The sequence below is a fragment of the Coffea arabica genome, chromosome 3e, assembly GCF_036785885.1.
Source record: "Coffea arabica cultivar ET-39 chromosome 3e, Coffea Arabica ET-39 HiFi, whole genome shotgun sequence".
Classification (NCBI taxonomy): domain Eukaryota; kingdom Viridiplantae; phylum Streptophyta; class Magnoliopsida; order Gentianales; family Rubiaceae; genus Coffea; species Coffea arabica.
In genome coordinates this window covers 38,233,263-38,245,347 of record NC_092315.1, presented here as the reverse complement: position 1 = coordinate 38,245,347, position 12,085 = coordinate 38,233,263, and the positions used below count along the sequence as shown (strand labels likewise).

Below are 12,085 nucleotides of genomic sequence, written 5' to 3'. Positions count from 1 at the left end.
ATAGAAACAGAAAGTAACAAATCTACTATCCTTTCATACAAAAACATACATTAGCAGAGATATTAGCCCCTGATACTCTCATACTTTCCTACATATGTTTTACCTAACTACTATACAGAATGGGTTAGAACACAAACATTTAGCGGCCTAGCTCTTCTAAAGACTGCAAACCTCAGTAACTTCTACATGTACAAAAGTAAAAAAAAAGATCTAGTGACATGGATGGATTTCAATCAGAAACCTTACTGGAAAAAATGCTAGCCGTTGGCCTGCTTCTTCCTTCTTATTCTTTTATATGCTTGGTTTTTCAGCCAAAATACAATTGGCACAACCAGTATAAAGACAAAACTCCAGAAGATGAGTGCAAAACAAGATGTTTTTAGTCACTCCTTGAGATCAGCTTCGAAGCCAACATAATTCACTTCAAGAAACAACAGTTATCAGCCTGCGCCGTTGACTTTATGAACCTCCTGTCAAGTAACAATTGCTGCTACCTGAGCTGCCAACGGTCTGAGGTGTATCTCGTACCAGAAACTTGATAGTCCGAGTACCAAGAAAGTCTAGGATCTCAAGACATTCTTGGAGATCTGCATCACTTACCAACATCACCCATTCCTCTTCATCGTCCATGTACTTCAACTGGAACACCCCCAATTGTAGTTTGAACCTCTTTGAAATTTCTTCATAAAGTTGTAAACATCCTGCAGAAGGATCAAATTTAAATCGAATCGTATCGTCCTTATACGTAGCTTTCGCAGTCAGTTTTGAACTGCTGTCTCCGAAGTTTGACTCATTTTTTGAATGCTTTTGTTCACCAAAGTTTCTAGAGCTTGATGAACTGCCATTCATCATTGACCCAGACCTATTTGATGAGTCAGTCATGCTTGAGGAGGTAGGCTGATTATATTCAAGGCCTCCGTCATCACCATCCAATCCATTATCACTCTTCATCTTCGCCTCAATCTCATCAACAACAACAAGAGAGCTCGAACTAAGGGAAACTAACTGATGGTCGGATTTACCTAACTTCTGCCTATCACCATTTAGACACCATTCCTTGTCGCTACTCTTTTTTAGGTAAGAATCAAGAGATGCATTACCAGAATATGGCCAAGGACTAGCTGGCTGTGATTGCCCTGCATCTAATGCAGCCAGTTTGCCGTCATTGCAGCATACTACTGTGCTTGATTGCAGTTTACTTGCTTCCTTACGAGAGTTTGGACTCAGCATATTAGCATTCTGCACTTCAATGGCATCCATATCGCACTCTTCCATTTTGACCACAGAATTCTCGCCATCCATGCAATAAGTTTGACAAGCAGAAGTTGTATCTTGGGTGAGTGAATCAGGGTTTCTGAGAGAAGCACTTTTTACTGGACAGAGCATGCCTTTTCTAGTATCAAAGTCTTGGATGACAGAGCCACCAGCCAATAGGCCCCCAGTAGCTGGATCAAACTTCAGACCTCCTTCCACCCCCTGAACAGAGTCAAGCACACTTTGGATCTTTTTCAAAGAACGATTCACTTTGTTTATCTTGCGGGATGGCCACCTCAAGATGCCATGCTGTCTACATATTCTTTTTAGTGTAGTCGGACAAACTGCAAAAACAGAAACAAAACTGTAAGCACTGAGTGACCAGTGACAAACATTTCATCATTCCAGAGAAAGGGAATTAAGTTAACAAAATTCCATTTACATTATTCTTGCCCCTGTTTCCCTCTTTCTACATGGTCACAAGAGAAGAAAAGCAATGTGGGTGCAAGAGGGGCCAATAGAAACTGCTTTCCATCAATTCCACATAAAGCAGGTTGAAATCAGTGTGATGCAGTTGCTGTTATAATTTTCATTATTCACTACAAGCACTTGAGCAGTTAATACAAAGTAGTATCAGGTCCAAAAACAAGGGGAAAAAAAAACAAATAGAACCATTTTCAATTCACAGGTAGCTAACAATGTAGGTAGCAAGTAGAAAGACTTTAGAAGGAACAAGAAACTAAAGATCAAAGTTTAATTTGTTGACATCCTTCTCAAAATTCCATTCACACAGTTCTTATAAAAGCAATCAACATAGTTTCTAGTATAGGCAAAGACAATAAACTTTGGTATGAAAATGAGGAAGAAGTCTCACCACCAATGCTTTTGGCAGCATCCTTCAAGCTCCCACAAAAGTATTGCTGGAGAACACTTAAGCTGACATGCTTTTCCGCTGTGCTTCGCTTTTTCTCAGATTGCCTTTTTGGTCCAGCCATTGCCTACAATAAAAACCAAGAAGCAATAGATGGATCAAACTCCACCAACCACCAAAAAGAATGAATCACAAATATCTGAAAGAAAAAGGAAATTTTAGTCTTTATGCATTGCTAAGCAACATTATCCTATACAAGTGTTTAAAGCGTCTTTATACCACATATAGTAACTCTACTATTTTCATCTCATTTTGCTCTCCTAGGCAGCATGTGACTGCTGTTTAAAACAACTAATTAGAGCTTCTCCCTCACTCCAAACCTCTCAACTTCGCTCCAGACATCGTATGAAGAAGCCAAAAAAGAATCCTTGACAATATCATAGGAAGGAATAATAAACAATGCTCTTAGTCCTATACTGGCTAATCACCAAATAAACATAAATCTTCCAATTACTCAACCTCCTAGAGTTAACAAGAAAGAAAAATGGTTAGGAATCCAAACTTCATGGCTTTCTCTAGATATTGGGTTCATCTTCATCCCTGTTACAGACATAACATTAAGCAGAATTTTAGTGAGTACAGTGAAAGAAGATGGTATAACAAGAATTCTCTATATGGCTCCACAGCATCATGCATCACCTAGGAAGGGGCTCACTACAAAACCTATCTATGCAATAAATGTTACCCAAGCATATCGGTGGGTCCACATGCAGGAGCTTAACTGCTTTTTTAATTGTACAATATGAATTTTTTATTTTCCCAAATATGTAAAACCCTAATTGTAGCTTGTCAAATTTGATTTGGTTAAATAACATAATGGGGGAGGACTTAAAAGCATGTTTACAAAGATGATATGAGCTAAGATGGATTATGACCCAAGTCAAGTAACACATTGTCAATTGGTCGATGATATGAGCTAGTTTATGTAACATGGAATATAAATACTTGGAAGTCGAGAACAATTAATCCTAAGGCGAGACATACAGCCAGAAGTTATCCATGGCCTTGTTGTGTCACTGAATGTCCATATGAAATTATTCCAGGAAATGGAATTACGTGAATGTCTTAGAACAAGAAAAATCAGTTTTGAAACAGGGCTAGCTATAAACCAACAAGAGGTTACTGTTTGAAACCAAACTCCACCCTCAACTGATAAAAAGGACAAGAGATACAGGCGACAAAATCATGTTTGGTTTGTCAATTAAGCTGCATGTTACTAATTTGCTTCATCTTCAACTGTAACTGTAACTAAGAAATATAAGACACAAGATACTAAATAATCAGAAAGATACATTATCACTGAAAGGCCTAGAGTCTTGGGTCTCATGAAGCACTTGAAATCAACTAGAGGAGAACAATAAAAGAATTCAAACATAACCCCAATATGTCCCACAGGGACTGAGAATAGATGAAGGAAATCAAAGCAATAAATGGCACATATCAGGACAACTAGAAATAATACTGAAAGATTAAGAGGAAAAAGAAACAAGAGATCGTATTTGAGGTTAAACATGAACCTCTTTCTTTCTAAGCTAAACATATCATGGCAACTAATTGAGACAATTCGACTAAAATAATGTCAATCGTAATACTTAAGCTACTACAGTTAGTATCTAATAAAATCTTAAATTCCTCAGAGTAAATCATACTCAACGGACAACAAATGGACCCCAAATCTTCAAAATCAGAACAATAGATTAAAGAAGTACTAAAATCTAATAAGAAGGCAAGAAAGGTAATGAAAACAGAATACCTGCTCACCAGAAGCAGTATCTCCCTTATGAGAACTCTTTGTCTCAGATGTACCTGAGAACAAATGATCCGAAGAACTCGAATTGCTATTCAACAGAGATTGTTGAGAGCAGTTCCTCGGTAATGCAGTTGTAGGTAAGTTATTGACTGACCTATTGGGCAACTCAACTTTAATATCGTCTCCCCCAATCAATTCTGCATCTGACACTGTCCGCAAACTCCTACAGATCCGCTGCATAGTACTGGAGAGGTTATTTAACAGAAGCTGCTGCTCTGAACTCCCTCTCATATTGACAGGAAGAAAGAATTCTAATATGTAGTCATCATCACCAGTATACGTGCTCCTTAGCCTAATTGCTACAGCAGCATTCAGGTTAAATTTACGTGCATGATGAACAAGCGGATATTCACTTATATGGTAATCTTTCACGTCAGGGAAGAAGAATGGATGATTAGATTGAAGAGCCTTCCCAGCAATACCTTGTCCTTCCTCAAGATAATGTTCCATGCACACATGCACAAATCCTTCCATACTTCGATCATTGACATAACAAGCAGTATCTTCAATGCACAGTATGGAATTTTCATTAGAACTGGCAGCACTTCCTCCAATGCGTAATTTTACAGGTTCATCAACAGCTTCAGTGTAACTACATGGGATCCATGTCAGAGCCAAAGGCAACCTATGTGCATGACATACAGCTCGTAAAACGTCAGTTATCTCAGCTAATGCAACTCTTTGATTCTTCGATAGACACTGCAAATCATCCAACAGCAGAAGCCGCATTACAATCCAATTAGATTGAACATGCAAGACTATTTTTTTTCCTAATAGAGTTAATTTTTTTTTTTCCTAATAGAGTTTAATTCTCTTTTTCCTAATAGAGTTTAATTCTCCAATCAAGAAATCTTCATGATACCTGGGGATATAGTCGAGGTGGTGCAGCACTCCTCAAGTTTACAGCCTGCAAATGGTTAAAAGACCAATTTACTATACATCTCATGGCTAAAAAATAAAACAAAAAATAACCAGTGTCTAAATATAAAAAGGATCAGATTCCCTAGGACATACAATGCCAATTCCAAGCAAAAACTAGACATGTCTACAACAACAATAATACAAATACTTCAATTAACATTTTCATGACTCTCTTTAATCATGATAAGAAAATTGAAACAAAGAATTATGAGCTTTCACATCCATGTTTGCAGTGTCTTACATAAATGCTCCCATAATTTTAATTTCTTATTGTCATACAAAGAAGAATGCTTACATGTATGGACAATTAATCAGTTGGAATTGCAAATTTTTTACCAATTCATCTTATCATTTATCAAAGGACCTATGTTCAATGGGAAAAAATGTCCTCTCTTGGTCTGTGATTTACAATGTCCTCTCTTGGTCTGTGATTTACAATGTCCTCTCTTGGTCTGTGATTTACAATGTCCTCTCTTGGTCTGTGATTTACTGTCATTAAGAGGCAGTTGAGTTTAGGAAGTTACTATATTCATAATCAGAAGCAGAGGTTCTTGATCTGATGTCTGCAACACACATCAATTATTGCTCTTTCCATCTGTCAAAAGTAAATTCCATTCTCTCTAAGCAAAACACAAGATTCACACAAGAGAGCAGATTAGCTTCTCATGGAAATAACATGTATCTATTTGGTGTTACAGCTTACTGCCATCATACTAAAAACAATTTGGCATTTTCAATTCGACAAGCCACAAAATTGGGTCAGTTATAGGCACCAAGTCATGTTAATGACTTGTCCAATCAAATAGCATAGTCAAATGCATGGAAGGGTACTTGATTCAACCAAAGTTCAGATTACACCTAAAGCACAGTGTACATACCAACAGGCATCAACAGCCATCCATTGGGAATTTTAAATAAAAACGAATGTGGAGTTTTGTATACAAATTACTTATGTTGCTCACATGTTAGAAGCATCTAAAAGATACTACAAAGAGCAGGATATATTGCACTTAGCTAACAAATACTTCCATAGACAAGCGAACTCCACTATCCCTATAATGTGTAGCAATCCACTTAACTACTATGAAACCATTAACTAACAGTTAAGCTTGACACTTTTCATACAATGTTTCATGAATTAAATTGTCCTCCAAGAGGCAAAAAAAATGAAAAAGGTGATTAGAAGATGTTAGTCATACTAAATAAATTTTTCCTACATATAGAAGATTATAAGTGAGCATTGAATTGATTACCAACTTATTCATGCAAGCACAAAATACATCTGGAAAGGAAAAGAAGACACAGACAAATTGATACTATAAACATTTAAGGAGTATGATGTTGAATTACAAAAATCAATTCAACCTTTCTTCAGTTTGTAATCCAAGTGAAACAAAAAAAAATGGAAAAATGAACATAACTAACTTGATATCTTCACAATTAACTTAATGGCCAACAAACAGATATGTGGTTTAACATGATCTCTAAGAAGCAGGCGGCAGGTTATCCATGCGATTTTTTAATCAGAAGAAGTCATTGGCTTCCCTAGCCTACACCCTCAGGACCCTTGGTATCACAGATTATATTTGCAAAATCTGTATGTACCAAAATTTTTCTACAAAACAAATCACCAATGGGGAATTCTGACAGTATTAATCATCATGAGAAGTAACTTTCTTTTCAAATCTGTAAAGCTTTCTCAATAGAAACCCGAGGAGTTGGGGCCAGTGGTAAGCGGCTGGTAATGCGAGCAGGACGACCAAGGTTCGATCCTCGCTGCGCTCCTGCGATAACTCCAGGGCCAGGCCTTCACCCTCGAGTAAGAGTCAAACTCTGCGGGCGCTCCCCGGGCCGAATCCGGATTAGTCCGAAAGGGATACCGGGTGGTTAGACCCAAAAAAGCTTTCTCAATAGTAATATATATTAATTATGCTTACGTATTAATCTCTTGTACACTGTGCAATTCCATACTTAAAAAACAAGTTTCATCAACTTTGGTTTCCCTTGCACCTTTAATCATGCTAAAGGCAAGACCAGCTGCATGAGAAATCCTGCCTTCCCATTCCCACTTTCTCTTTCCAGTCAAGGTCGGTAAAAGTGTAACAGATAATAGTGGACAGTTTAGCTAAAGCATCGTAGAAAACCATCATGCCTAGTGATAAGTTCCATAAATTTGCTTCATATTCGTAGATGTCACAGTTAATACTCATTCTAATCAAGCTATTGAGATGCTTCAAAACTGTGGAGGTCCAGCAAACAGGCTGAGTTTTTTTTTTTTTTGGGGGGGGGGGGGTGTTGGGTGGGTAAGTATATGGGCCCGGAAATGGAAGACATCTTCCTTAAGCTGCCAAAAATGACCGAAATATTTAGAAAACATCAATCATCAAAAAACAGGACTAGAATAAACTGTCAGAAAAGCAGGAGCAGAAAACCATTCAAAGCTTCACCTTAAGCAATATTTTTTCAAAAATTTAATGAAAATATCTCCTTCCCCTAGAATCGACTCTCGTTTGCAGAAGCAAGTAGTCCAACTTCAGGTTGACCCTCATCCTCCTTAACCATGTATGGTCAATGAACTTCTTGCTTTACTCTCTTAACTTCTGATTACATATTTAAAAGATAATCTGAAGATGGCAAAACGGAATCATCAATGTGAACTAAGTGCACCTATGACACCTTGAACCTCAACAACCAACCCCCCCCCCCCCCCCCCCCAACAAAACAAAAAGAAAAGAGCTGAAAAGGAAATGCACAAGCATTTTAAAGTTCATTGCATCCACTTCACCACATGGCATCTCTATGAGCACCCTCAATGATAGTTTTGCAGGTAACACAGAGATCAAATTTGCCAAATTATCTAGTTACGAGCTCTGATAGAAAAGCATAAAGTAACATAATCTAGAAGCAATATGAGACAACAAAAGATCACAAAGATTCACCTGCAGTGCACGACAAACACTATCCATCTCCAAATCAAAGTGTGGCTGTTCTTTAATTGTGACAAGTTCCAGCACTGCACAGCATGACAAATCAAAGGAATCATCCTCAAAAACAGGGAAAGCAATTGATCCACATACTTCATGGTCAAGAGCATGTTGCACTCGCAAATACTCAGCTTCCTTGTAATACATAACGTTCGATGTCCACTCTGGAACTCTAGAGGCAAATACACGTCCAGGAAGCCCCAAAAAAGACCCTGGTTTCACTTCTACAGAAAAAGTGAATGCCCTGGACACTTCACGATAACCAGAGAGAGCCTGATCAAGCAAATAAGGTTGTTCACAAGTGCTTAAGATGTATCTGTTACCATCCCTAATTGGAATCCAAACTTGCGCCAGAATACCCCCTCCAGCTGACTCTTTAAACAGAGACAACGCCTTGAGCATTTTCTCAGGAAGAGTTTGGGAAGGTGGCCTTGAAATCAAAGAGTTCACCGTGTTCACAACATCATCATCATGCTGTCTACAGCTCTTATCATTTCGACCAGTGAGGTCAACCCCTTCACTAGCTGTATCCATCGGAACATGGAACCGGTTCTCCAAATCCTGACGGATCATTTTATCTTCCCCACCAGAAGAACTTCCCCCGGTTTCACCATCTGCCACCCGGAAGCCCTCAATACTCTGTTCTCCAAAGTTCATTCCATCTAAAGGCACATAACTTGAACTCATGGGAGACAAACCAAAAGGACCGAAAAACTGGTCCGCTGAACTTGGACTATTACACCATCCGGCATATGCATCGAAATTCATCAATTCTTGAAACGAATCTTCCAAATTCCAGGTCCTAGTACTTCCATCAAATGATGCATTTCCATCTTTCTGAGCCCGAGGCGATGCCCAAAAACCACCCTTTTCCGTAGATGGATAAGGGTACTCCATTTTTTACAACCCAAAATTATAAAAGCAAAGACAAAGTGTAAAATCCAACCCTCCACAAAAGAGGATTTATCCTATTTCTATATTAGTTCAGCAAATGTTAAAGAATCCTCGAAATCCTCAAACCAAAACCTCCGTCCCTAAAATCTTCCCCTACTTGAACGCCAAGAACCCAACATTTCAACCTCAAACTCATCTAAACTCAGCTCCTCTCCACTGAGAATTCCCAGCTTGAAAAATCCAATCGACCAATCTATCGCTATCCACACCAAACCCTGAAAAACTATGATGAAAATCACTCTCCAGAACCAGTTTTGTAGCATAAATATCATCAATAACCAGACAAATAAGTTTTCTTAAATCCCTTTTATATTCTTTGAGCCTCAGAAAAGAACAAAGTGCAGCTTTGAGGGAGGACTGACCTGAGGGATTCAGAAAATTGGCAAAAGATATTTCCGCCTATAAAAAGCCTGAATTCTGCAAGATGGGACGAAAACAGGAAAAAAAAGGACAGAGCCTTGAATTAGTGCTTTGGGAAAAGAGTTTTCAAAAAAGTCCAAGAATTACCAAACAAACAACAAATCAAATGAAAATCCCACTTCTCTACCATATGCGCAGCTAATACATAGCTCAGAAACTCCGATAAAACCATGTCCAGATTCATCACATACATAAAATAAAGGGTCATACATAGAAAAAAAAAATCTCAGTACTGAATAAAGCAACAGCCTAAAACGAAAAAAGACCAGAAATTCTTTGACTAATATCTTACTACTCTACTCTCTCAAATAAAAAAAAAAGAAAAAGAAAAAACTTACTATTGTACTTTGCATCTGTTAATAAGTAAAAAATACATGGATAGATGTCGACAAAAATGGAAGGCTGAGTATGTTGCGTGGTGTGTGAGAGAGAGAAAGATGAAGGGCTGTTCTTGAAACTAAAGCAAAATTGCGGCTGAGCTCACACAAGAGAGAGAGAGGGGCGGAGAGAGAAAAGAAAAAACAGAAGTAGAGTCATAATTGGGTAAGTCTGAGAAAAGAAAATGCGAAAGAGAAAATTGCCGGTAGGGGAATCTACGGCTGCTGACTTCAGCCGTTCAGGGACAGCTTACTTACTGAAAATAGAAATATAGGAAGAAATGATTCTTTCCTTTTCTGCTTATTGGCTTATTCAGAGAGTCTCAGGAGCGTACGTTTCTTTCCCAGGTTTCATCCCTTCACTCTAGAGTCTCTCTCGTTTGGTTTGGTTTGGTTTGGTTTTTTTTTTTTTTTCAACAAGTTGAAATCACACAAGAACAGTCAAATTAGAAACATTCAAAGATAATCGAAATCCTAGTGCAAAACACAATCTAAGAAAGAGCCCACAAATCAACACAATCCAACCAATTGGTGGTTTGGTTTGGTAAATAATTACATTTTTGTTCAATTCTTTTGGTATGGGTTGAAATAGGAAGATTGGACAACATTTTTGAAATTTGCTAGATTTGTAAAATTCACTTTGTACTTTAGATCGACCCGCAACCCTTGTAGCCTAATTTAGAAGGTTAATTCAGATATCATTAAAACACTATTCAACATTTACAAAATAGGAAAACATATCTAACAAGAAGTTGCACAACACACGTTGGAAAGGAAAATCCTATGTTAAATGACATACGACTTAAGTGACAAAAACTAATTAATGGATACCCACCTCATATTTGTGCCTACCGTTTAAAGAATGTCGTGATTTAGAGTCCATTCTTATAAGTGCATTCCAATGATGAGCTGTCGTTTTTGCCACATATGTTTGCCTCTAAGTTGGCATGCTTAAGTACAGCTTAAACAATAGAAGCATATTTCATGGGGTTGTAACGTTAGTAGTTTTCATCAAATCAATCGCAACATAGTGCATCAACTTCAATCTCCACAGCCTGTTGATTTAGAGATTTAGCAAGAGATCATCCATCTCTTATCTCCCTTTAACTCCGCCAAAATATTAGCAGCATAACGAAGATTTCTGGAGAGTCTAGCTACTCATCTACCGAGTAAAATCTCAAAAAGTGCTACTTCTTAAAAAGAATTCCCAAAGAATGATGTTTTTTTTTTTTTATATCTTTTCGAGTGAAAAATGTATTTAGCAAATGCAACTTTTTCGATGTATGTAACTTTTCATTTTTCTTATGTATAATTTCTTAAACACTGCGTCCCGTGAATGCGTTGTTTAAAAAATGTATTGAATAAATGTTTCTTTTCTTAAAAAAAAACCTTCATTTACTACTCACTAAATTCTGATTCGGTTCCAAAGAGGAGTATTCAAAAGTGATAGCAAGGGTGCTCTCCTCTGATGAGCATTAAATCTTAGTTGAGGTTCAAATATTGCCTTATTCCTGGCAACCCAAAGGTTCCAGCCGAACTGAGGAGCTAATCAACATCTGCAATTTGCAATCGTTAATAGAGGAGGTGGAGTTTTTTCATTTTTTGTTTTGGTATAAACCACAAATATCAGCATCCGTTTTATAATTTGCGACTAATTCTGTTTGAGTCAGGTTAAACCCTTTGTGGAGAGAAACTTTCCTGATGTTGCCCTTTTATTTCCATAGATTTCAAACCTAAGGTTAAGGAGTGCAAGTCTATTCCATTTGCACCAACATCCGCTGGTGCGGAGGTGGAGTTTTTTATGCTGGTCCCTTGTGATCTTATGTGGTGGGATGGGAAATCAAATTTTGTCCTACCAAATTTATGTGTATTTTGAACAGTTATAATCACTAAACTACTTGAGTGGTAATAAGATAAAATATGATATTAATCACACTTCACTTTTTGTTAGTCGCAATCCCACCATTAGTTTTTTTCAGATAGTCTCATAAATGAAAACCATATGATAAAAATGATAGTGAGTGTGTGATTAACAAAATGAAAGTGCAATCAACATTTCCCTTAATTTATTATATTTAATAGACCACAACATGGTAATTTTGGAAGCTCAAGATGATAATTAGAAAAGTTACTCTTACAATGTTACATTGTGGAAACCCAAATTTTTGGAGGGTAGAACTAAAACTAAAACTAAAAAAATCTCCATTTACATAGTAATATATGTTGAAGGGCTTTAATATAATTAATTTTATCCCCATTTCCTGTAAATTGTATCATGCCCCCAGCACGTCATGTACAAATAGAGATTCACAAAGGCCACGGTTTTCAGTTGCAAAAATCAGAAAGATATAGTATTAACATTTCTAACAAATTGTAAATTATCTGATTTATTATCATAAATTATTTTGTTCAACATACAATTTTACAATATTTT

At 37.2% G+C, this 12,085-nt stretch overlaps 1 protein-coding gene across 9 annotated transcripts; it reads right to left on the bottom strand.

Moving 5' to 3' along the window:
* Positions 1-14: 14 nt before the first annotated feature.
* LOC113736779 (protein NLP9-like) lies at positions 15-9,806 on the bottom strand. 9 transcript variants are annotated; one of them, XM_027263883.2, is made up of 7 exons: positions 9,613-9,806; positions 9,217-9,271; positions 7,856-9,077; positions 4,858-4,902; positions 3,939-4,694; positions 2,129-2,252; positions 15-1,598 (listed from the first exon to the last, which is right to left on the bottom strand). In XM_027263883.2, exons 3-7 carry the CDS (start codon positions 8,795-8,797, stop codon positions 460-462), a joined length of 3,006 nt encoding a protein of 1,001 aa, XP_027119684.2. In that variant the 5' UTR covers positions 8,798-9,077; positions 9,217-9,271; positions 9,613-9,806; the 3' UTR covers positions 15-459. The 9 variants fall into 9 exon arrangements, with proteins under 9 accessions (XP_027119684.2, XP_027119679.2, XP_071939503.1 ...); XM_027263878.2 differs by having other exon boundaries at positions 7,856-9,069; XM_072083402.1 differs by lacking the exon at positions 9,613-9,806 and adding an exon at positions 9,394-9,590.
* Positions 9,807-12,085: the final 2,279 nt, after the last annotated feature.

Bases quoted from the DNA above. Each gene is read 5' to 3' on its own strand.
- LOC113736779 (XM_027263883.2), bottom strand. From the start codon at position 8,797: ATGGAGTACCCTTATCCATCTACGGAAAAGGGTGGTTTTTGGGCATCG. The intron at 4,695-4,857 runs GTATCATGAAGA...GATGATTTGCAG, and splicing joins CACCTCGACTATATCCCCAG to TGTCTATCGAAGAATCAAAG. The intron at 1,599-2,128 runs GTGAGACTTCTT...CTGTTTTTGCAG, and splicing joins TGCTGCCAAAAGCATTGGTG to TTTGTCCGACTACACTAAAA.